This window comes from Aulonocara stuartgranti (assembly GCF_965226115.1).
Source record: "Aulonocara stuartgranti genome assembly, chromosome: 5".
In the NCBI taxonomy this organism is placed as follows: Eukaryota; Metazoa; Chordata; class Actinopteri; order Cichliformes; family Cichlidae; genus Aulonocara; species Aulonocara stuartgranti.
In genome coordinates, this window is record NC_138943.1 from 35,031,523 (window position 1) to 35,057,690 (window position 26,168).

A 26,168-nucleotide genomic window follows, 5' to 3' on the forward strand; every position below is an offset into this window, starting at 1 on the left:
ACAGAACTCAGTTTACAGGGTTTTTCTTCTTCTTCTGATGCCCTCTTTAAATCTTGTCAAACAAAACTAGACTTGGGGAAATTTAGTGAAGCAGCCCAGATAACTTCAGTTGAGTGACGGAGAAGAATCTAATGCTGACACATTCATCAGACTCATTTTACTTTAAGATAAGTCTTGGAATAGTAAGCAAAGAAAAAGCTGCTTTGCTATGAAGAAAATCTTTAAAGAGGGCCGTGATTCAAGCTAATTCTGATAAGGTTATATTCTGTGAATCTGGGTCTTGACATGACAACTGAAAGTTGAACAGCCCTTTGAAGTTTACCAACATGTGCTAACCCTAACCCTTACACTTTACACTCATTTTCCCCTCTGATCTGTTTTCATGGCCTAAAGTCAATTATTATTTTGCACTAGTACCTAGTACCTATGCAACATGAACGCCACAACAATGTCTTTAAGGCAAATGTGGTGTATGGCTTTGTGTCAGACTTGGGAACCTCGGTCATGGTCTTTTGTGTAGCCATTTCCCTTGTTGTCAGGTTTCAAAAATGGTGGTTTTGATTTTTGTGATGGAGACATTCTCATGACTCATCGAGTGACCCCACTGTTGACATCACATTGGATCACCTCAGATCGCTTGGAACCCCAAGCAGTTACAGAGAGAGTACCTGGTACCAGGTACTACCACCTAATGGAAAACTCCAAAACTGAGTTGTGGAGTGCAAAGATGACCCAAGTTGGTACTGGAGGATATGTTCTCTTTCGGTTGATGCACTCGGTACAACACATACTATGGGATGTCATAGCCCCGCATGTCTTGGCTGAAGACATGTCTATTCATGCCTTTAAGGCAGTGTTAGTGGATCTGTGTGCTAGGCAGAGTTATGTCCCCAAAGTGCAGACTCACAGGCAGGACTGTGAGTTTATAGGTAAACAACTAAACGGGAAGGTTAACTGGGAGATCCTAAACAGGCAGAATTATACATGGAATTACTATACAGACAGGAAACACAGCAAGAAGGAGATCACAACACTGGACAGAAGGAGACAGAGACATTATATACACAAGAGGGAATCCAGGCAGAGAGGAAACACGGCTGGACATAATCTGACTGACGAAACAGGGAAGCAGAACAGAACATCACCTACACAGGACTATCACAATAAGACAGGACATACACTGAGACACAGACTATACAAACAATTGCACACACATGACACTAGGATACAAACAACAGAGTGAATACAGCGGATGAAATACTGAATAACTGGAACATAAATAACTTCATAAACCAAAACTATACCATGAGCCCTACTCAAAACTGAAAACATGATAGGGAGATGAACTGTGATGACTTATGAGCAGCCCTGTAACACAGTTCTCCCTCATTTCGATAACCACTGCTCATCGAGCCCAGCTGCACAGGGAGGCAACCTTTTGTTGCACCCCGTTTGCCTCCTTCAGGGAACAGATGTTACAGGCGTAACATTTTTAGTGTATAGCCTGCCAGCACTCCTCCATCGTAGATCGCTAAAATGGAAGCCAGTATTTGAATGAAACGTCTTTCAACAGGTAAAAATAAAATGTAAACACATTCACAATCATGATAAATCTATTTGCACTTCTTCCAGCTCATAACTTATTACCCCAAATAAAACCACATTTTCTTTCTTTAGTTTCTGGACTTTTTCTCACTCTGCAGCATAGCTGTGCCTGATAAGCCATGATTGTACGTTTCTTTTCTATACAGCAGGGCTGTCAGTTAAAAATTAAAGAGGTCCAGTTCAAGAAAATAACAAAGTTCCAGAATGTCATAAAGTTCCACCTGCTTCAGAATTCAGTGCAAGATATTTCAATATATTTAATTCTTTCTCATTCAAAGTTAATCAAGGTTTGCATTCAAAAGTTTAAAAAAAAAGAACTTTTAGAAAAAGCTATCCTAAAATTAAATGCTTAATTTGAAAAAAAGGAAAACTTGTACTCTGCGTTTCCCCTTTTCTTCTTTTTCCTTCACATGTAACCCATCTCAGCTTTAACCCCTCTTTTCTTGCTGCTCCCCTGACTTACTTCTTCAGGCTTCTCTCATCTCCTCGTGGAGTTTTCTGTTTTCCCACATGCACTCTAAATAAATTATTTGATTGGCTGAGCAGCATCACATGGAATGACTCACAAAGCATGTGATTGGTCTGTGTGTTTCCTGTGTACCAGAGCTGTTGAATATATCCATTAACATCTACCTTATTCATGAACCCATTCAGAACAGCTGTGCCAGACTGAAATAACCAGCAAAGAATGGCATCTGGGTCTGGATCTGGACTGCTGTACAACTCATTGGTGACCGAGGATTCACACTTTCAATCTCAAAAATGCCTGAAAACTACTTTACTTTAATCACCCACCATCATTGGATACTCAAGTGTCCTGGTGTGGTGCATTAACACGATCTACTAATAATGTGCTCTCTCTTTGCTTGTGAGCACCAAATGAACAATTTGGGAATCATATCAGTCTCCCTTAATTCATTTCCACCTTTCATTTCTTCATTTCATCTGCCTGACTTGAACCAGCACACCTCCCTGTGACTGTTACTGCTCATCATGAGCATTAAAAAAAACCCCATACACTTGCATCTGTAAAGAGGAGAGGAGGGGAGCGCTGGCGATGAAAAGAATGCTTGTAAATTATTTCATATTGGTTTGAGTTTTCTTGAGAGGCAGTAATTTATGTGGACTTGTTCTTATAATTGGAGAGTATGGAATTGGTGTTGGGACTGCGAAGCAATTCTAAAAACAAAACTAGAAAGGACAGACAATAGCTCTGTGTGTCCCAGTGTGTGCGTCTGTGTGTGAGAGAGAGACTAAGAGGAAATAAAAGAGAAAAAGCGAGCGCCAGCGTTCGGTGTTTTGGTGAAGCTCCTCTCATCTCCGTGAAGGCTTTTATCGTCCGTGGTCGCAGCAGCTATGAGGAGCGTTACAGGCGGCTCGAAGAGAGACAAGAGAAGGAGAAGCTTGTTAGAGCAGGGAGGTGTTGATGAGATAATTACACAGCTGTCACTGTGCCTGTCTCACACAAGAGCTGTGCCATCAATGAGTGTGTCTGTACATATGTGTGAGTGTGCATATTTGCTTGAAAGGATGTACACTTATGCGTTGGTCTATGCACATTTTTGATTGCCATCGAATGTTGCCTTTTATTTCTCTGCATGTACACATGCTATATGTGTGTGTGCTGATACACTTTGTGTAGAGTGATGGCTGCACTCTCCCTTCTGAAATGTATGACCATGTCTTTTGGGGTGGAAATGAAGTTTTGAGCATCTGCTGTGTTTTGCCATTTCCTCCATCTATACTCGCCTCTTTTTTTGTGTTTGTGTGTATACATATATATATATATATATTTATAATGACTACTTTGTTGCTATTGGCCATACCGAGCCATCGACAGCGCTGCAGGCGAGCCGTTCTGTGACAGCCCATAATCCTTCCACGTTGACTCCAGCCACACATGCGCCCACTTTCAGCCGGCCACGACCACTGCTGCCTTTTCAGAGGCATCGGAAGGCCTGGCTGATTTGACACATGCCTGTGACATGAAGTGCCAGGCCGCAGGCGCTCAGGCACGAGCCCCGGCGCTAACCTACCAGTCCGATGGAGTCGTGGGGGCGAGAGAGGAGGGAAAAGAAATGGCACTGCGAAAAAGTTGAGCGCCGCCCTGGGAAATATGTGTTGTGTCTCTGAGTGAGTGGGAACAAGCTCCCAAGTTGGCGGACAGCTTTTTCATTTGGCGCTCCCCGAGATGTGGAGGAGAGCAGCACAGAGAGAAATTGGTGAAGGTGTAGGTGGGGGTGATGGTTTGTGTTCCTGTTATTAAGAGAATGCTGTGAAACAGGAACAAACTCAATTTCAAGCCCGGGGGTCCTCAAGGAGATGCACTCTCGGTCCCTCCGCCCGGCCAACGCCAAACAGAGGCTTTTAACCTCTTCACTGCTGCAGAGCTTTTGAGACCGAGCTCTGCTGCTGGAGCTTACTGGAGGTCAGCCTGTTCCCTCAAAAGCCTTGTAAAGCACTGCTTTTAGAACTTTGTGAAAACAGCGCTTGAAGGTGGAGGTGGGAATGCAATGAAGAAAAGGAGAATTAAAAAAAGAGGATTGAGCTTTTTTCCGCTTTCCTCCATACAAGATGAGACAAAGTGTGTGTGTGTGTGTGTGTGTGTGTGTGTGTGTGTGTGTGTGTGTGTGTTGGGGTGTGTGTATACAAAGTGCTAATTACTGCCTGTCCTCTCTTCTATTCATGCCACTAAACCCTATCGCTTGTATACGAGTCATAATTCAGGCAGCCAGAGCAAATTAGATAAATGACTCCCACCACCTTCAAAGACACAGGGATTTCTCATTTGAGTGGAAATTAAATTAATACCACTGGGAACGGCTTGTGAATCTTCACACGGTCTGCGGCAGTGATAACATGCCGCCTCACATATTTTCAGATTCAGGGAGTGGATTTATTTGTCTTTATTTTTTTGTGCTTTAATAATAACAGTATAGTGGAGCAAAATTCCCTCGGTGCAGCGAAGAATTATTAAATCCACTTGCACCGGTACGCTGCTTTCATTATGTCACTTTGGCGGGCCGGCGGAGAGCACTCAGGGGAGTGTAATTGGCGACATCCATTTGTGACCTTGGCTAGAGCGCAAGGGGCTACTGCATCATCGATACGATGCAATGGGATGTCGGCGCCTTGGCGAGGGAGAGGCAGAGAGAAGGCTGGGAGATGAGGGAGGGATGGATGGAGGGATGAGCGAATGGTGGCACTGCCATCTGTCTGTGTGTTCTGACCCACTGCCCTCCACAGCGGCCCAATGCCCAAATTAGAAGGAGTGACACACCAGCTAATTGCAACACGTGAGAAAAGCTACAGCCTTTGCACAGAGAAATTAGGAGATGACGAGACTCCACTTGGCAAGATTTTTATGGAAAAATACTTGTGTCTTATTACTCTAAATCATGAAGTGGAGCTTCAGTGAAGAAGAGTGCTCCATCCCCATTACTTCATTTTGCACTCATCCTAGTTGCCTCTATGAATTGTGGGTGTTCTTGACCCACTGCAAGCCACAAATTGACACTTGAGAGCAAAACACACAACTCCCTCTGCAAAACAGCAGCCAGTAAGCACTGTTCAGAGTTGGACTAACCCAGATTAGATCTCTTCATTACTTCTAAGAATGGCTGACTCCTGCTATTTGGAGCCACCAAAGAGCCAGACAGCCCAGAATCATTTTAATAAAGTGAGCTGCAAAATAAGTGATTTTGTGCATGTCCGTGTGTGTGTGTGGGTGTATGCACACGCATCATTTGCGTTGAAGGGCTGTCAACCCACACAGGTGTTTTCAATGATTCCGCCTAATTAGAACATTCTTCAGGCTACAGTTAGGAACAACTATGCTAGGAGACTCGAAAGTCACTACACTCTGAAAAGCATCTTATTGCTCTTAATTCATAATTATTACATAATTATCAGCACAAATTACAGTTAATAATAAAAATAAAATAATTGCTTTGCAGTCAGTTGCCATCTTCAGAGTGATTTTGGCGCATCAAGATGACACTAAAACAGCATTAAAACAGAAACAGCCTCCTATTGACAGAGGGGGCAAAAGTACAGATATTCTGTACTTTTATAGAGTAGCAGAAGTACAGAGAGTGTTAAAAAATACTTCAGTAAGAGTCGAAGTACTGATTCAACTTCTTTACTCACGTAAAAGTAAAAAAGAACATAAACAGAGAAAAAGAAGGAATTTAAAAAATATCTCTATTTTGTTTCCTACTCTGTAGAGAGTGACTTTGCCTCTAACAGGAACATTAGTAGAGAAGAGGCTAAAATGGGATCCAGCAGGTGGGAAGGCCTTTGAAACATTCACGGTACAGCAAACTAACCTGTTTATCCTGCACTAACCTGCAGAGGATTTTCATACAACCTTTAAATAACACAGTTAGTCGGCCTCAGCATGTTTCACAATATAAGAAAAAACCCTAATGTCACATGTACAGACCCAGTATCTGATTTAAAAACATGAGGACTTACATATAAGCTTCACATTTACAGTTTAACACCACTGAGCAGTCCTCACCTTTAAATCTAAGCTCTCTTCTTCCTCTCCTGTCCAGTCTTTCTTATCTTTCTCCATCTCTGAGTAAAGTTAGCTTTCTTTCTTTTCTCTCCCTGTGAAATACAGCAGCTGGACCTTTAGCTGCAACACACCGTGAGACAAACTTCACACAGGTTGTGCGTTTGTTAATGTTTGTTGAGCTGATAGAAATGCTGCACTGAAATGACCTACTTAAATAAAATAAATTCTCTTTATGTGCGCTCCTCTCCAGTAGGGCTTGCTAGTTGCTTAAGTACTGCAAGAATAACTTACGGAGACCTGGAGTTGGTAATTAAAAACACCGAGCCACTTTAACCCCTGAATTTGGTAAACAATTTTGCTTCTTTCATCTCTTTTTACTTGGTGATTAATACTGAAACAGGACTGCCTTTCATGTGTCACTGTTCACTCTCATATTTGTTTTAATGTTTGAAGGCTTGCAGGGACGTCAAATAGTAACTCCCCTCAAAATCTGTTAAAGCAAAAGTAACGAGCCTGTTCTGAAAATATAAGAAGTCGAAAGTACAGATATCTGTTTAAAAAAGTAGGGCGTAAAAGTAAAAGTACAGAAACCTGAACATTCTGGTACGGTAACAAAGTATTTGTACTTTGTAGTGTCAAGTCAGGAGTTACATGTAATCTGTGATAATATTGTGACTAACTGCCGTAAATATTTAAAAATCAGTTGCTGTCTAACACTAACCAGAAAAGCTCAGTGTAGTCACTGGGCAACCTCCGATAGGACTGTATTCAAAAAAAAGACCACATAAGCTCTTATTGTAATAAATGTGCTGACACCTTTAGATGTGGAGGGAAAAGATTTTCTTTCGTGCTAGAAGATGGAGCCTTCTAAGATGTTCAACGCTGTAAAAGAGTGTGTTTTTTTGTTAACCTAACCAAATATTCTTTGTGGCTATATCAAACTAACCGGTGGGTGAAACAAAAAAAGGGATATTACTATATAAAGGCTAACAGAGGCACTTTAATGATTACAGGCACTTCTGCAGACACAATAGATACTTCACTCTTTGTTTTCACCCTTATTTTTGTTCCATGCCACATTTACTATGTGAACCAGTCTCTGCTCTCTCATCAGCCGTGTTTCCAGCAGCGACAAGCAACTGTTTCAGTGAACAAACTCTGATAAACACAAAAAACGCAGCAGGATGCTTCAGATACAGTTTTCCTCAGACAGTGTTGACGTTAGTGTTAGAGCTGATACTGGACTAATCTTGGCTTTTTTCTTTTGTGTCTGCTGAATTTGAAAGAAATTTCCATAGTCTTTTTTTTACTGTATATTATATATACTGCATATTTATTGCAGTATTATGAAAAGATATGTAGGAGTGTTTGTTGTTAAAGTTATGGAGAAAGCCAGACGTCAGTCAAGCACAAAGTGCTCGCACAGTTCTGAGAGGACATCTAATCAGGCAGAAGAGAAAACACCTGTGTAAGTGTACCGTAGCTGTGCAGACGCTTTAAGTGCTCATTACGCGCATCAGCTTTTTTCCTGTCACTTATCGTCAATCAATGTCTGCGCATCTCTTCCTGTGCATGAAATGTCTCTCTGTGGTGCTTTTCTAGTTTTCAGACATCATAGTTACTCATGAACTATCACAGAGGAAGATATGTAAATGTCATCATTTCCTTTTTGCCGGCAGACTGCCATCTACAAAACATGCAAATGCACAAAAGCGCAACTTCTGAACAGTCAGTGTCATCATTTCTGAACTTTCACTTTGCAGCATTTTCCAAGGAAACCACAGAGATCACCTCACGGTTGTTTTCTGAAAAATTATCCGTATGAGTAAAAAGCATGAACTCAGCCAGCTGAGGGGGAGGAGGCCAGGCCTTGGCAGTTCGCTTGCTGCTTTGAGGCAAAACGGTTGCATACGGTAGCAAGAGAGACAGGAAGAGAGCAAGTGTCAAGCAGAGAGATGAAGATGAGAGACCGAAAGCTAAGAAGTGTGAAGTGTTTTGTTAAACTCATTCTAATATGGGGAACAGCACTTGGCTGCTTGACAAGCAGCCTTGGGGCAGAGATCATATTAGCTGGAAGTGCTGGAGGGGTGAGATACACGCACATACACACACATACCTGCTTGAGCAGACTGTATGGACACTGCTGCTGTGTAGAATTAATAGTTCACCAAGATGCGATTTTTCCTCAGCTGTCCATCCCATCTTGTAAAGTCCTGTCACTCAGATGTGTTTTGATCGAATGTGGAGTGAGTTTTAGATGCAGCTGTATCGGATAAAGACACAAAACATACAGAAATTATAGGAAGAAGGACAAGTCTGTGTGAGCTGAAAATACTTTAACTTCCATTTGAAGTGAACATGACTCAAGCGCGTGGGTCTCCATGAAGATGCTGCTACAGGTCATTCACAGTAAATGGAGGTTTTTATTTTCAAATTCTAAAATGTCATAAGTTAGCTGTTTGCACTTTTTAAAAGCTTGATGACCAAACAAGCTTACTGGGTTGGTCCTGGGCTGTATTATATAGTGCTACCAAATTGAATTATTATATAATTATAGTTATTAAATTATGTTTATATTAAATATTTATAAAATTGCTGCTATTTCTGTGACACGACTTTCTCTAAAACCTTTTTTTTTTTTACTTTTATTTTAACATTTAGCTCGGGCTTCCTATTTGAATTTTCTCTCTAGCCCAAAATGATCGAGGAGTTATGGGAACGTGGTTTGCCATTTGCCAAAAGCAAGGTGGAGCTGATTATGCTGCCCGTGTTCAGACAGCAGTACTTTGTGAATGCTTTGTGTTACTGTGACACACCGAATATCCCGTACAGCTCGTCTTCTCAACTTTCTAAAACAATGAGCATAATGGAGTTACAGTCATTTGAACAACACTTATGATGGTAAAAAAGAGTTCAGCTATGTGTTAGCTATTTCAGGTTGGGCTCATTTAAAAACCAAAAACAATTAAACAAACAAGCAAACAAACAGGGAAAAAACACATGCACCAAATGCTTAACTACCAGGTAAGAGAAAAAAAACTTCTCATTTCAGTTTTTTTGCTGTAACAAAGCTAAAGATAAGTTAAGTGTTAGTCAGTCTGACATAATTGGCTTCAAACAGAACAAATCTGCACTTAAATGCCCAAATAATACTGCAGTACTGGACTGGTATTTTTACTTTTACTGACCAAACAAAAGTGGTTTGCGCTGTAAGCCAAATTCACGCACCCTACATCCTTACCTACGGCCAATACTGAAGCACCAGTCAGCCTAGCATGTACATGTCTGGACTGTGGGAGGAAACCCACACAGAAAGGCCCCAGAAAGGTCTGAAACCACAGCCTTGCTGTGAGGCATGTTCACACTGCACCACTGTGTTGCCCTTGAAACTTCCAGCCAACAAGCAATAAACAAAAGTACCATGAAAAATAGAGACAGGAAAACAGTGTCTGATTGGTCGCCGCCTGCTTGGAGTGACACTTTGCCGTAATGTTTTGTCAAACTGTTTTGCACTCTTGTTAACCTTCTGTATGTCCGTCCCATGTGTTACATGCTGGTGTTTGGTACTTGCCTTTTACATGCCACTTCTTTCCTGACTTAAAACACATATGAAAATGGAGCATTCTGATTGGTGGTTTTCACCCATATAAACAAACAAGTTAATGCAGTGTTTCTATTCCACTCTGAAAAGCAGTGTTTCGTGTCCTGTTCTATTCTGAGCTCATACCACTGAGGTTCTGAGGTGCCGTGATGGGTGAAACAGGTCAAGGTGACATCACGGATGTGACACCTGGCTTAGAGTTGCCGTGACGACCGTCCCGGCTCATCAGTCACACCTGTCAGACAGGTGTATGTGTGTATGTGGGGTGCTCTGTCGGGTGCCAGTGCACACAGAGGATAGTTATGAAGGACAGGATGGATGGGGCAGGATGAGGAAAAACAATCATTTAAAGTTCACCACTTACCTCCTCCGGTGTGTTGTTCTCTTCTCTCTCTTTTGCAGTGAATCTACTGGACACGACTACAATCTCAGGAGACTGGGGCTGGCTAACATATCCATCACATGGGGTAAGAATGACATCTGATACCGGCATGTTTGCAGGGCAGTCGTTTTGTACTGCGTCTGCGCTTAATCCCAAGTCCATAAATTTAAACCCCAAAAATACCTGTTTGCAAGTTATTTCTATTTTTTCCCATTTGAAAGCATGTGAGGTGATTTTCCAGTTGGTGGGGAAGCCTGTTCTTATTAAACGCGATCCAGTTGTAACTCTGACATGAAAGGCTAATTACATGTTCGTCATTTGCAGTCAGACAACTACACACAGCACTCACCTAATTCCAACATTGGCTTTGACATCACTCTTAAGCCCCCTGCACATACTGGCAGCAAGGTGCGTATTGCAGAGTGGGATTTGGGGTGGAGGTGGCTCAGCCCCCAGGGAGACAGGGAGGAGAGAAAAAGATGAAAGAGAGAACGAGGTGAGAGCGAGGGCACGGCGTCGCCGCATTAGCATATTGTAATGCCACATGATGATGCCTGGGGTGATGAATTAGGACTCCAGCCGCGATCTTTATAGCAGAGAGATGCCACCGTGTCCCTGACTCCCTCGGCTGTCAGCGAAGTGCTAGAAACATTTAACTCACCTCCGGCCCACACAACAGAAGGCGGTGTGATTGAACGGCGGCCAGGAGGAACAGATGGATTGTCTTTCAAGTCCTGAGAAAAGAGCTGGAAGAATTGGATTAGAGCTTTGAGTGAAATCACTCCTTCGGCGTGATACCAGCGTGAGAAGTGAGTCTCCTCCATCCTGACAGGTCCATGTTCTAACATCTAGATTACATAAACTCAGCCTGTAGTGTTTCATTTAATTGGTTCAATATGCAGGAAATATTCACTCATAATTTGATGAGAGAGATTTTCTTTCCTCGCTGCTCCTGCAGAATAAACACTTGGCAGAGTAGATGTAGAGTAGGAGTTCAGCTTTGTGGCGCTGTAGTCAGGCTACATACACTATGATTACATGATTGTCAATGAAAACACAGATGGTGTGAATTCATTTGAACTTTTTGGGGGGAGCTCAGGCCATTTATATCCATTCATGCACAGCAAACACGACCTGTAGGTTAAGGTTATGAATCATAAATAAAAGAAACTACTTTGCAAAATCACTGATTACATGCCGGAGAAAGTAATTTGTTACACTGCTAGTTACATTACTTTCTCATTACAAAACACATTGTCTCATAATTACCCAACAGTTCCATACAGTAACACAAATCCCATTTTATACAAAGCCGACAGCACAGAGCAAAGTTGAAAACCAGCATAAAGAGACTTTAAAGTGATCATTGGGGCGAATCTACTTTAGAAATTAAACAGGTAGAAACGGAGGCTGCAGCCTACTGCTTTGTGTTACCTGTTGGTTGTTAGGTTTAACATCTCTCTGGGTTCATGGCTAACTTTGTGTTAACATGCTGTCTGTGCTGTTATCACTATAATGCACATATAGCCTGGATATACTTTGCTTTTCACCATCACACTCGTTGCCTTTTGTGCAATAAAAAGTAATGTTTGTATCTCCCCTGCAGACAGCTTCTCCAAAAAACAGTGGAAAAACAAAATAATAACAACAATAATTATTATTATTAGAATAATAATTGTGGTAACACATCAATTTTTAAGTCTTATCTAGACAAATCCTTTTAATAAAAATAGTTTCCTCAGTGGAAATGAAGTTGCAACAAAGCAAAAACATAAATACAAACCCTCCCCAAAGATTCACAGACATTAAAATATCACAACATAGTCATTACATGCTGTACTGCTGGCTAGCTGTTATTTTAATATACTGTATTCAGGGATTAAAATGGGATTTGGAAGATGAGGGAATCTGAAGTTATTGGGTAGGTGTGTAGCACAGGGAAAAGACTCATTTAGAAATAGGTCACACAGTACTTTGTGTTATGAACTATTTTAATTTGTTTTTTTCGCGGACGGGCTGGATCAGCTGACCCGTGTGGCTGCTGGCTCTGAGGTTCCAGTCTACAATATATAAGCAGATGTTGCATCCGTCCTAGCAGCTTCCCAACCTTGCAAGCTAGTTTAAAGGTGGAAATCTGCAGTTTTTCCAAAGAGCATCCACAGTTCAAAGTGACGACTTGTTACTCTCCTACATTTAATCCAAATTATGATGACTGGACACCACAGCAAACCAGTGTCCTTATTATTCATTTTATGTCCCATTTGAATTAGGTGAAATAGTTGTATTTGTTGTTGTTTCTCCAACTCATCATGAACAGATCACGATTTTGCCCGACTTTAAAAGAAATACAAAGAGTAAGTACATGTAAGCTTTAGGTTTCCAGTTTATCAAATATCACTTGCTGAGCAGTCTGTACCTTTAAAAGTCATCTCTCACCTTCCTCTACTGTCTGCAGTTTCTCACATCTTTCTCCATCTCTGAGAGTGAAGTTATCACACGTATTTTTTTCCCCTTAAATACTGCTACTGCACCTTTAGGCTAGTGAGGCAGTTGGCCAAGTCGCACAGAAACATCTTGTGTGTTTGATGATATTTGCTGAGGGGTTTTTTTTGCCACTGAAGAAAAAGTAATTCAGTTTATGCTCGCTGCCCTTCCCCACCTGATGGGGATGAGACGAAGGAAAGGGTGTGTGCGTGCAGATTGTGCAGTAGGGTGACATCACTTTCAGGCTTGATGAGTAACTTCATGGCATCAGCTGGAAACCGTGCCAGCCTGCAGCTGACGGAGAATGAACTTGCTTGCTATCATTAAGTATTAAACTGTCTATCACATTTAATTACTTGTTAACTGACAGTGTTGGGATTTTGTTGTGGATTGTTCCAGCCCATTTCAGCTGCTCACTCCATTGACTGTACTGACCCATTTGCACGTGTGATTAAAAATTCTTCTGATCTTTTAATTATAATTTTGTGTTTCCGAAAATCATGCCTTGAATTACAAAAAGCCTTATAATATAACAGTAATACTCAACTTGAAAAAATGAAGGAAACACTTGACCAAGTCAATCAAACTTCTGGGATATTGATCGGGTCAGTTTGGTAGCAGAGGGTGCTCTTTAACAGTTTCAGCTGCTTTGGTGTTAATGACATTAACAACAACAATGAGACAACCCTAAAAACTGGGATGGTCTTACATACCACTGACATTTTTCCCTCTTCAACTTTTCTAACTGTTTTGCATTTGGCATTTGGTGGGATGTGATACCTCAAACGTATCGAGGATCCACAGGTTGGAGGATGCAACTTCTCTAGTTTGGCATTTCCTCTTCATTTTTTGACATTGAGAGAAGCTCTGCATTTCTCTGACGGCTCGTTTGTGTAAGACAAAACTAATGTTTGTAGCTGGATAAATACACAAGTTACCTGAGATCAAGAGCGTATCCAGCGCTTGGTATTTCTGGCATGCTGGCATTAAATATTCAAGACTCATATTGCCACACAAATCTATCAACTATACATTACTGTGCATACATAGAATTAAGGTTGTTTGTATTTTCACCACTGATGGCCTCCAGCTGGATTTTGTCATTTGTGAGTCTGGGCACAGAAAATGCTAGGCTTGTTTAATGTAAGTAAGGAGCTGCTGTCTTCCGTGTGGGAGGTTTGATATACTCAGAGCAGTAAGTGCTACAGTAGAGTGTGTATGTTTTGAGCTTGATAATGATGCATTCAAAATGATTCCTCAGCAAAGCTATTGAAGCAGCAGCAGTGCTTACTGCTGCTGCGGGTCAGCTTCTGCTTTCAGGTTTTTTCAGCCATGGTGAGTGAAAACCAGAAAAGTACCTATGTTTAATGGTTTGAGTCTCCTCGCTAGGACTGCACCAGAATAAATATACAGTATGGCTCAATAAATGATAAAGAATTTAGAGGTCCTGATGCACAGCTGTTTACAATAGGTGGGCTAAGGTTAACTGTGAGCATGAGCGCAAGTGGTGGTGCGATTTGATCAATTGTACCTCAGCACAGGAATCACATGGTATATGTATGTGTTGTGTGGTGTTAGTTCAGCAAGTATTACACACACACGCAGGTAGGAACAGAGGATTACCGGAGTTGACTCCTTTCTTTATTTTTCTTTTTTTCTTCTCCAAAACCACAACCAGAACAACATACTCACTAGCGCCCTCTAGCGCTTCTGGTAAATGCATCTACAGAACAAATGCAATAGTATGTGTGGACACAACATCTCCCCCTTTGAACAAGGACTTCTTATGTGAACCTGACTTCATCATTCTGATGTATGTCACCTAATACACTTTTAACATATTTCACATTACTCAGTAACATTCACTTTCCCATGACAAAGTCTTGGGTCCAGCAAGGTGGGTTCCTCATCCTGGTGGGCCTAAGCCTACTATCAGACTCAGAGTTAGATGCTAGATCAGTTCCTGGTTTATGACAGTCCATTGTTGTGTCAGAATCAGTACCTGCGTTCAGCTCTGACAGAGCCGATAAGTGTGAGGCGTTCCAGGTCCGTCCATCATCCAGCAAATAAGTGTTTGGTCCTTTCCTTGTCATGACAGTCCTTGGTTTGGAAAACTTTAACTCGCCTTTCTTTACCTTCCACGGCTTCCTAACCCGTACCTTGTCACCAGGCTGAAAGTTGGATGGTTTGGCGTGTCTGCGAGCATCAGTGTATTCTTTCATTTTCATTTGCTTATTCTTAACTCTTTCGCACATGGTATGCCTCTCTGTCTGAGGAACAGGCATATCCATTACCTGTAACTTTGTTCTCATTCGTCGTCCATGGAGCAGTTCTGAAGGGGAAACTCCAGTTGTTGAATGAGGGGTTGCTCTGTAGTCCATCAGGTAAGTTCTCAGGAACGATTTCCAGGGTTGTCCTTGAATCGAGGCAGTCTGTAGGCAGTCTTTAATGCATCTATTGAATCTCTCAACTTCCCCATTAGCTCTTGGGTAATACACTGAGGATCTCAGGTGTTGGATTCCCCTGCTTTTCAGGAAGTCAGTGAACTCAGCAGAGAGAAATTGAGAGCCATTGTCACTTATCAGTGTCTTTGGATTCCCTTCACGAGAGAAAACTACAGAAAGGAATTGAATGATAGTAGCTGCATCAGCTCGGGGAGCAAAAGCTACTTCAGGCCACTTGCTAAAGTAGTCTACCAATGTGATAGCAAATCTACAGTCAGAAGGGGCTATTTCAAAAGGGCCTATGATGTCCACAGACACCTTTTCCCAAGCAGCAGCTGGTAAAGGAATGGGTTGGAGTGGAGCATCATGGGTGACAGCGGACTTGTCATTCTGTCTGCACGTTGCACAGTTCTTTATCAGTGTCTCTATATGACAATCCATTTTGGGCCACCAGTACATTTCCCTCAGGCGTTGTTTGGTACGGACGATGCCTTGGTGAGTTTCATGAGCTATATCAGTGAGTTTTTTCTGCAACGACTCAGGCACTAGCAATCGATGTGTACCTCTGATGATGCACTCGTTCAAGACCGCGAGTTCATGGCGGATTGGGAAGTACGGCTGTAAGTCAGGATCCAGTGACGTCTTCCTAGTAGGCCAGCCTTTCTGTATCTGCACACGGAGCTTTGTGAACACTGGACAGTCTTTGCACCCTGACTGGAAGTCATCCTCAGACACAGCACTCAGATCAGTGAGGATGGCTGCAACTGACTCCACATCCTCTGCACATGCCATGTCTGTCTCGGAAAGTGGAAGCCTAGAAAGACAATCAGCAACATGGTTCAGTGACCCAGTTCTATATTCCAGAGGTGTGGACTCGAGTCACATGACTTGGACTCGAGTCAGACTCGAGTCATTAATTTTATGACTTTAGACTTGACTTGAAAAAATGTTCTAAGACTTGTGACTTGACTTGGACTTTTACACCAATGACTTGGGACTTGAATTGGACTTGAACCGGTTTACTTGAAAAGACTTGATATTTTACCCCAAATATAAAATTTAACATGCATATTATATAGAGATTGAAAATGTGACGTCATTCAGGGGTAAAACCGCAAAGGATTCTGGGAACTCGTGGCAAGAGGTACTAGAGCACACAGCCTTTCAATTGAAATCAGTCACACAGCGATAAAAAGAAACACAAAAATGTCAAGAAGCTGTTGTATTATTAACTGCAATAGCCGGTCGCATGACAGCCACGGGAAGCCGACGGGTAAAGAGATCGGTTGTTATCGGATTACGTCGTTGAAGAGAAATTGTTCGAGCCATGTTTCCGAAGTAACAAAGAGGCGACGGATGGCCTGGATTGCAGCCATTCAAAGACCAAATATAACGTCCCAGAACCCTCCAGCTCACAGGTTAGTCTGCTCCAAGCATTTCCACAAAGGCAAGTCTTCTGTTGTAGTTAATGCGTCATTTTCATAACATAATTGGTGATATACAGTGGGGCAAAAAAGTATTTAGTCAGCCGCCGATTGTGCAAGTTCCCCCACCTAAAATGATGACAGAGGTCAGTAATTTGCACCAGAGGTACACTTCAACTGTGAGAGACAGAATGTGAAAAAAAAATCCATGAATCCACATGGTAGGATTTGTAAAGAATTTATTCGTAAATCAGGGTGGAAAATAAGTATTTGGTCACCTCAAACAAGGAAAATCTCTGGCTCTCACAGACCTGTAACGTCTTCTGTAAGAAGCTTTTCTGTCCCCCACTCGTTACCTGTATGAATGGCACCTGTTTGAACTCATCATCTGTATAAAAGACACCTGTCCACAGCCTCAAACAGTCAGACTCCAAACTCCGCCATGGCCAAGACCAAAGAGCTTTCGAAGGACACCAGGAAAAGTATTGTAGACCTGCACCAGACTGGGAAGAGTGAATCTACAATAGGCAAGCAGCTTGGTGTGAAAAAATCAACTGTGGGAGCAATCATCAGAAAATGGAAGACATACAAGACCACTGATAATCTCCCTCGATCTGGGGCTCCACGCAAGATCTCATCCCGTGGGGTCAAAATGATCATGAGAACGGTGAGCAAAGATCCCAGAACCACACGGGGGGACCTGGTGAATGACCTGCAGAGAGCTGGGACCAAAGTAACAAAGGTCACCATCAGTAACACACTACAACGGCAGGGAATCAAATCCCGCAGTGCCAGACGTGTTCCGCTGCTGAAGCCAGTGCATGTCCAGGCCCGTCTGAAGTTTGCCAGAGAGCACATGGATGATACAGCAGAGGATTGGGAGAATGTCATGTGGTCAGATGAAACCAAAGTAGAACTTTTTGGTATAAACTCAACTCGTCGTGTTGGAGGAAGAAGAATACTGAGTTGCATCCCAAGAACACCATACCTACTGTGAAGCATGGGGGTGGAAACATCATGCTATGGGGCTGTTTTTCTGCCAAGGGGACAGGACGACTGATCCGTGTTAAGGACAGAATGAATGGGGCCATGTATCGTGAGATTTTGAGCCAAAACCTCCTTCCATCAGTGAGAACTTTGAAGATGAAACGAGGCTGGGTCTTCCAACGTGACAATGATCCAAAACACACCGCCCGGGCAACAAAGGAGTGGCTCCGTAAGAAGCATTTGAAAGTCCTAGAGTGGCCTAGCCAGTCTCCAGACCTCAACCCCATAGAAAATCTGTGGCGGGAGTTGAAAGTCCGTGTTGCTCGGCGACAGCCCCAAAACATCACTGCTCTCGAGAAGATCTGCATGGAGGAATGGGCCAAAATACCAGCTACTGTGTGTGCAAACCTGGTAAAGACCTATAGTAAACGTTTGACCTCTGTTATTGCCAACAAAGGTTATGTTACAAAGTATTGAGTTGTATTTTTGTTATTGACCAAATACTTATTTTCCACCCTGATTTACGAATAAATTCTTTACAAATCCTACCATGTGGATTCATGGATTTTTTTTTCACATTCTGTTTCTCACAGTTGAAGTGTACCTCTGGTGCAAATTACTGACCTCTGTCATCATTTTAAGTGGGGGAACTTGCACAATCGGTGGCTGACTAAATACTTTTTTGCCCCACTGTAGGTTACAAGCAAGTCTGGCGCTGAACAGAAATTGTCGCGCTATGCTCCTTTATTTATTGTGCATAAATAGTGAATTGTCCTGACACAATATTGCGTTTCGCTTCTGTTATTATGGTACACTGACAAAAACATATGCTTTTATTCACAGGGTAAAACAGTTGTTTTGTATCACTAATTGCCCAGTGCGATTACAGCATACAGTATTATTGTCACTGCTGCATTTTTGTGATGCTACCAGAAATTATTTCCACTGCTAATTAATTACCGTTGAGCTCAAAGGTCCTATTAATAAACGGTTAACGAATGTGTATTTATGACGACGATTTGTGAGACTGGTAAACTTATGATACGTACGATGGTCTTTCGTTCTACACGGTGCGTTTCAAGGTCCTGTACCCATCCGTCGGTAAACTGTACCTGGGCTTGTTGCAGTGACCTGAAGTTACTAAACTTCACGAGTGTATGCACTCACTCCAAGAAGCGTATAATTATAAATATGCTAAGATGAGATAGCTGACTTCATCTAACTAGCAAATGTTGTCCAGGCTACGTTGGTGATGCAGTTTTTTTTAATATGTATGATATTTTTGTCATGCGATTTTAAAGCTGGTCCTACAACCGCATCCAACAATAACATGCAGCTTATCTCAGAACTGTCGGTGAAAATTATTCTTGGAGCTAGGTTTAATTGAGCTGCATTTTAAAGAGGTGCAATTTCACAATTTGTGTATATTTTCTAAGTTCACTGTTTTGTCATGTGTTGAGAAAAACACAGATTTAAAAATTACATGGTCTAATATTTACATTTAGCATATAACTGCAACATGCTTTTTTTCGGTTTTTTTTTAAAGACTCGAAAGGACTTGAAATTCAAAATTTCAGACTTGTGACTTGACTCGGACTTTTACACCAGTGACTTGAGACTCGACTCTGACTTGCCTGACATTACTTGAGACTTGACTTGAGACTTGAGGATAAAGACTTGAGACTTACTTGAGACTTGCAAAACAATGACTTGGTCCCACCTCTGCTATATTCCACTTCATAATCAAACTCCAACAGGCGAGCTGACCATCTGGCTATGCGTAGACCAGCTCTGTTATTGCCCTTAGTAGTCAGCAGTGTTGTCAGTGCTTGGTGATCTGTTCGTAGGAGGAATTTTCTGCCCCAGAGCCATGTGCGCCATTTTTCAGCAGCCCAGACGCAAGCTAGAGCTTCCTTCTCAACGATTGAGTATTTCCTCTCTGCATCAGACAAGCTGCGAGATGCAAATGCAACAGTATGTTCTGCATCATTACCGTCAAGTTGAGTCAAAACAGCACCTACACCGTAGTCTGAGGCATCTGTTGAGACTATGGTTGGCTTACTGGGGTCGAACATCACCAGGGCAGGGCTGTGCACGATTAACCGCTTGACTTGATCAAACGCTGCTTGAGCTGCTTCGTTCCAGTGGAATGAACAGTCCTTACGCAGAAGAGCTCTCATAGGTTCAACAACAGTCGCGTAATTTGGCACAAACTTGCTGTACCATGCACTCAAGCCAAGAAATGAGCGCAGGGTTGCAGGATCAGTAGGGGGCGGAGCATGCAGGATGGCAGTGACATGAGAGTCATCTGGCAGCAGACCTTCTGGACCGATCTTTTGACCCAAAAAGCTCAGAGTAGTTTGACAGAGTTGACATTTGTCAACATTGAGTTTCAGTCCTGCATTGTTGATTCTGTGTAACACAGCACGCAAGTTGGCCTCATGTTCAGCTTCTGACATTCCGTATATGATGACATCATCAAGGTAACATTGCACCCCTTTCTGGCCGCGTAGGATTTGTGTCATCATCTTTTGGAAGGCTGCAGGTGCTGAACTCAACCCATAGGGAACTCTGCAGTACTGGTACAGTCCTTCATGTGTAATGAAAGCAGTGAGCCCTCTACTCTCTTCATGTAGTTTCAGCTGATGGTAGGCGGATTTAAGATCCAGGGTGGAGAACATGACAGCCCCACGCAGCTCAGACAGTATGTCCTCTATCAGTGGCAAGGGGTGACTGTCAGCGACCACCGCTTTGTTAGGTTCTCTCAAATCAACGCACATGCGTATGCCACCAGTCTTCCTTCTAGTGACTACAATCGGGGAGACCCATTCAGATGCATCAATTTTCTCTATGATGCCATGTTCCTCAAGGTTCTTGAGTTCTGCGGAAACAGCATCACGGACTGACAGGGGTAAGCGTCGAAGTTTCTGCTGTATTGGCTTCACTTCAGGTCGCACCTTCACTTTATGTACAAAGTCCTTTGCACATCCGAATGCAACTGGAGACTCACATTCCTGTTTACATTGAGTGGGCAGAGCCGAGGTTTGCTGGAGTGCAGCACAGACCTTGGGACTGTCAAGAACTAATTGTCCCCCTTTTATGTGTAGCTGGAGGGCAGTCACCAAGTCCATTCCCAGTATGGGTGTTCCTGTTCTCACAATGTAGAGATCTGTGGAGGCACTCTTGCCATTGTAAGTAATGTCAGCTCTAAGACACCCTAATACATCCAGTTTCTCTTTTGAATATGTAATAAGCTGAACAGCTGGATTACTTAACTTAACTGAGCCAAAATTTGTGCTGTAAACATGTTCAGGCAGTATGGAAACACCAGACCCTGTGTCTACTAGTAGCTTAACAGTGCATGCCTGTGCAGTATTTGGTACAGTGACTGCAACAGTGCACATCAATTTAGCCAGATCACCACTGACACAATTGTCAACAGTTAAAACACACATTTCAGGAACAGTCACTTCATTAACAAGCTTATGAGAAGATTTACACACTCTCGAAAAATGTCCGATTTTCCCACACGTATTACATTTGCAGTCTTTTGCGGGGCAGGATTTATCATTGGCTTTGTGATCAGCTGAACCACAACGGTAGCACGTCGGAGCTGTATCCGTTTTTTTAGCTGCTTTGTATTTTGGCTTGCGCATCTTCTTTTGTACTTGAACAGCGGCAACAGGCTTTGTTTCACCGACAGCAATGGCCTTTGCATCAGCTATTGCAGCCTCTGTACGCCTAGCAATTTCCAAAGCTCGATCGAGCGTCAAATCCTCCTCCATTAGCAGTCTTTCACGTATACGAGCATTATTTGTCTTCTCTACAAGTTGATCCCGCAACATTTCATTCTCCATAGCCCCGAACTTACATTGTTTCACGAGCTCACGCAGTGCTGCAACGTAGTGATCTGTAGACTCACCGACAGCTTGGGCTCGTTGCCTGAAACGGTATCTCTCGGCGACAACATTGACTTTAGGATGAAAGTACGTTTCCAAAGCCTTTACGGATCCCTCGTAATCATCCGTAGCGAGTGGTAAGGCGCTGTAGATTCGTTGTCCCTCCGTTCCCAAGCAGTGAATGAGCAGGGCCCTCTTCCTCTCCGTAGCAAAGTCATTACCCCCGATCGCCAGCAAGTAGTTATCGAACAACTTTTTCCACGCAGCAAATGGAATTTTCGGTTCGCCCGGGCAATCCAGGAACACAGCAAAGAGAGCAGAGCCATAACTTAATCACCACTACTCTCGTCGCCACTTGTTGTGTGGTGTTAGTTCAGCAAGTATTACACACACACGCAGGTAGGAACAGAGGATTACCGGAGTTGACTCCTTTCTTTATTTTTCTTTTTTTCTTCTCCAAAACCACAACCAGAACAACATACTCACTAGCGCCCTCTAGCGCTTCTGGTAAATGCATCTACAGAACAAATGCAATAGTATGTGTGGACACAACAGTATGGTATGTTAGAGTTAGGCTAACCCTAACCCTATGGCAGGAGAAGCACTGAAAATGTTAGGTGATTCACACTCCTGACACCGGTTGGTGCTCACGGTTGTTCTTGGAAACGGTGGGCTGTGCCACAAGCGACTGCTGGCTCACGGTGCACTTTGATGTCATTCTTGTTAGACAAACTGAGTAGACGGGGACACCTGAGTTTTTGTAGGCAATAATGTGAAAGCATGCCACGACTTTATAGGTGTTTCTATGATATATTAGCATCTCGTGCAGTCAGGACACACAGTGGGGGTACTGCTGCAACGGTGAAATAAGAAGACACCTTCTTCAGAAAATTTTGTTCCCTGCTTAAATTTCTTCTTGTCTTGTTCTTGCCAGAAAGAAGTGATTTTTTTTTCTGATCAGCTCCACCTGTGGTGTAGATGAAGACCTGCCTCAAGCATGAGTATGCATCATAATGGATTACTGTACTCATGTCAGACTGGATGAGCAGTGACTAATGTATCGCTCATAATCCTAGAATAAGGGCTGCTTTGATACAAAACTGTCTTCATTAAGTCATCAATACTAACATGTAATTTTTGACTGCATTACTATCATTATATATATTATCAGATTCTTTGATAAACAGTTGAATGCACAAGCCTGCGACATGAGATTTTCAAAGGAAAGATGACCAAACTTATTTTAGTAAGTGGCAGACAATCTCAGAGCTCAGTGTTCTTGCATATGAGCTTCCAGTGGTGCCTAGATTGTAAAATTGAGATCAACAGTTTACATCAACTGACTGACTGAGCACTGTAGTGTCATAAACCATAAATGTTTTGCTTCGTGTTGTAGTTTTATGAACTGATTGTTGCCACCATGAGCTGGTAAATATGGGCTATGTTTGTGGCTAGAAAAAGTTGAGGGACTATATTCTTTGACTCAAGAAGCTTTATGTTGTAAAGTTGAGACCCTACAATAACAGAGGGAAAACCCCAACAATGAGGCAAGCATTTGGCAGCAGTGGGAAGGAAAAACTCCCTTTTAACAGGAAGAAACCTCCAGCAGAACCAGGCTCAGGGAGCTGCAGCAGTTGGGGGTGAGCAGAGGAAGAGACAACAAAAGACATCCTGTGGAAGAGAGCCAGAGATTAATAATAACTAATGATTCAATGCAGAGAGGTGAATAAGCACGCAGAGTGAAAAGAGGAGAATGAAGAAGAAATTCTTAGTGCATCATGAGAAGCACAAGACCTTGTGTGTGAGGAGAAGGACGTCTCTGTGGAGTTACTAACATCAGAGTAGAGGTACAGGGGTAGTAACTTTGCAAACTGTCTGTGACCTTTTAATATATAATATGTCGATAAAATCGCGATGACAAGAGATGTGCTTCATTTGTGCATTACTGTGCTTCTTGGCAATACTGTTGCTGGTGTTGTGCAGCACTTTGTTCTTAATATTTGTTTGTAACTGTAACTGTTTTTGACCTTCTCAGCTTTGTTGTATAGTGCAGTGAAGAGTGACAGGAAAGCAGAGGGAGAGAGAGGGGGTAGACACGCGGGACAGAGCTGGTCGCAGAACCCGGGCCGGCCGCCCTGCGCCAAGCAGCATGTGGCCGCCTTTTCCCAGTGAGCTAAACCAGAGCCTGCACTCCTTCAAATTTAATACAAACTAAGATATCCAAACCTTCTGCTTTAATATCTGATGATGATAATGTTATGGTAATAATAATATGTGTATTCATAGTCCGGCTTGACTTTTAACTGAGACACAGTGTAAGAGAGGAAAAGATTAGTGAGACCTCGTGGGTTCTTTGATAAGTATATTTTGACACTTTCTAACTCTCCCTGTCTCTCTGTCACACTTCCATACACACATTCTCACGCACACACATGCAGCACGTATACAGGATAAGGTCGTTTTTTGCCATCCTGACAGTTTACAGTGTTATGGATGTGCCATGCCAGCAGCATCCGGTTCTGGGAACAGCAGCTTTCTGATGTTCTTAGTTTAGAGAAAATACAAGTGCAGCAGAAGGACTGTGTCACAAAAAGCTGTTGTTACTGCACAGAGCGTGACTCCTACATGAACAGTCGCACTGTGTTTGACTCACAAAGTGGGTGAGAAGTTTGGATTCAGCAGTATTGTGTGAATGTACTGTGACATAACAAATGCATTAAGCATGGATCTGCTGATAGTCTGCTGGCTCAATTATGTTATTTTTATCTTGAAGTGTTGTTCAGGAAGGGACACACGTGTCACTAAGAGTGAGTGAAAAAGGCAAAGGTGAGAGGGAGAAATAGAGAGGTTGCCCACAGGGAACACAGGAGGAATAAGTGTCAAGTCCATGCCAGAGGAAGATGGATTAAAGCTGTCGTTGTGCAGTTTCCTGAATGTGGAGTCATTTTTAGGCGGAGGGCTAGAGATTGGATGCAGACATTTGCCGTATGCAGCGCCAACAGTCAGATTCATTCCCTTTGATTTGGTGCCTTAAATTATGTACGAATGATGCATGATATCTGCTTAAATGGTATAACTGTTGACATGTGAAATATTTTTTCTTTTAATTTCCTGTAAAATGTGTTTTTGAACAATCTTCACTGAAATTCTTCATCAGCTCAAATTGCCCGTCAACCTCTGTTTCCAGATTTAAAAGGGGGCATGTCAAGCTCTGTCTGAAATGGGCCTTTGGGTCCTCTCTTTCTAACCCTTCCTCCTGGCACTCTGCTTTAGCCAAGTGCTGGAAAAACTGATCAAACAGTGTTTTACATTACAAATGGATAACGACCCACAGCATGCTGCAAAAGCAACCCAAGAGTTTCTCACTGCAAGAAAATGTGATATTTATCATTTCCTTTAAGTCACCTGATGTTAACCCAACAGAGGATGCATCTTTTTATTGGAAGAAAAAACTGAATGTAGGAAGACCTCTGCCAGAGGTTTCTTCCTGTTTAAAGGGAGCTTTTCCTCCCCACTTTTGCCAAGTGCTTGCTCACAGGCGGTCACGTGATTGTTGGAGTTTTCTCTCTGTTAATGTAGGCTCTTCAGTTTAAGATGTAAGCTTCACTGCTGCTGAATTGGTGCTGTGTGCAAATCAAATTGGATTGAATTTGGTTTAATTAAATCAGATGTTAGGAAGGGAGGTAAAGTTCAAACAGAAACCTACACGTACGTGTACACAACAAGCAGCAGTAGCTGGTGGCTGAAAGGCGACCGTTATAATTCTGTCGGGTGGTTGCATGGTGGGTGACCTTGTGGTTCTGTGAACATTCTTAATACTTACAGATAAATACTAATAAAAAATAAACAGTAGTTACTTTAAGGTTTGCCTTGGAATCCGTTTGAACGTGAACATCAAATTTTGTCTCCTGGAACAACTTTAAAAACGAAAATAAAAATAAGATTGTATAAACAAACCATTAAGACACAAAATGAAAACCACCTGACTGTGTTTCCTTTGTGGAGCTAAACAGCTTCTGGGGTACTGACACACGACCTCTGGGGGTATCCTCCACTGTCTGGCAGGAGATCTCTTGAATCTTGTGAATTTCATGGCGTCTCTGTTCACTGTTTAGCTCAGGTGGAGATCTGGATAGTTTCAATTTCCTTCATCTGTCAGAAGTTTTAATGTTGCAAAGGGTTGGTGTATAAGACAGATTGTTCTTACAAATTGGCTTAACTGACACTAAGTTCTTTACAGTCATTAAATGGAGATAGGATTTTTCATAACAAATATTAAATAACCTTATTATATAAGTAAGGCAGTAAATTAGTTAACAAGACTAAAGTTTTGCTTCTAGAAACACGGAGAGATGGAGGGAAATGATGGAGAGAGACAGCAAGAGGTGAGTAGAATATTTTAGCACTGTTACAGCCGGATTAAAATGTTCCCAGCAAAATAGCTGGGGAATGTCAGCTCGCACTTACTCTTCAATCGATGTGTCTGTGAGTGTGTGCGTGCATATGTGGGGATGCATTTGCACACGCACGTGTGTGTTGAGGGGTTATGTCTTTATTAGCACCCTGACCGCTCCCATTGCAAGTCTCGTTTAGATGACATCATGACAGATCACGTCTTCAACTCAAGGGGCTTCTTTCCATCCAATTTATTCAGGCAATGTTAGGACGCCTCTGGGCTGTCCCAGGAGCATCTTTCTCTGTTTTGCCTTCTCTCTCTCTCAAACACACACACACACACACACGCACGCACGCACGCACGCACACACACACACACACACACACACACACACACACACACACACACACACACATTCGTTCAA

General features: G+C 42.5%; 1 protein-coding gene across 4 annotated transcripts in view; it reads left to right on the forward strand.

Annotated features, from left to right (window-relative positions):
* Positions 1-26,168, forward strand: part of epha8 (eph receptor A8) — a 159,090-nt gene that overhangs the window by 30,180 nt on the left and 102,742 nt on the right. For all 4 annotated transcript variants that reach the window (XM_082533556.1, XM_082533557.1, XM_082533558.1 and 1 more), the window contains exon 2: positions 10,131-10,195. In XM_082533556.1, coding sequence (XP_082389682.1) covers positions 10,131-10,195 — 65 coding nt within the window. The remainder of the gene's footprint in view (positions 1-10,130; positions 10,196-26,168) is intronic.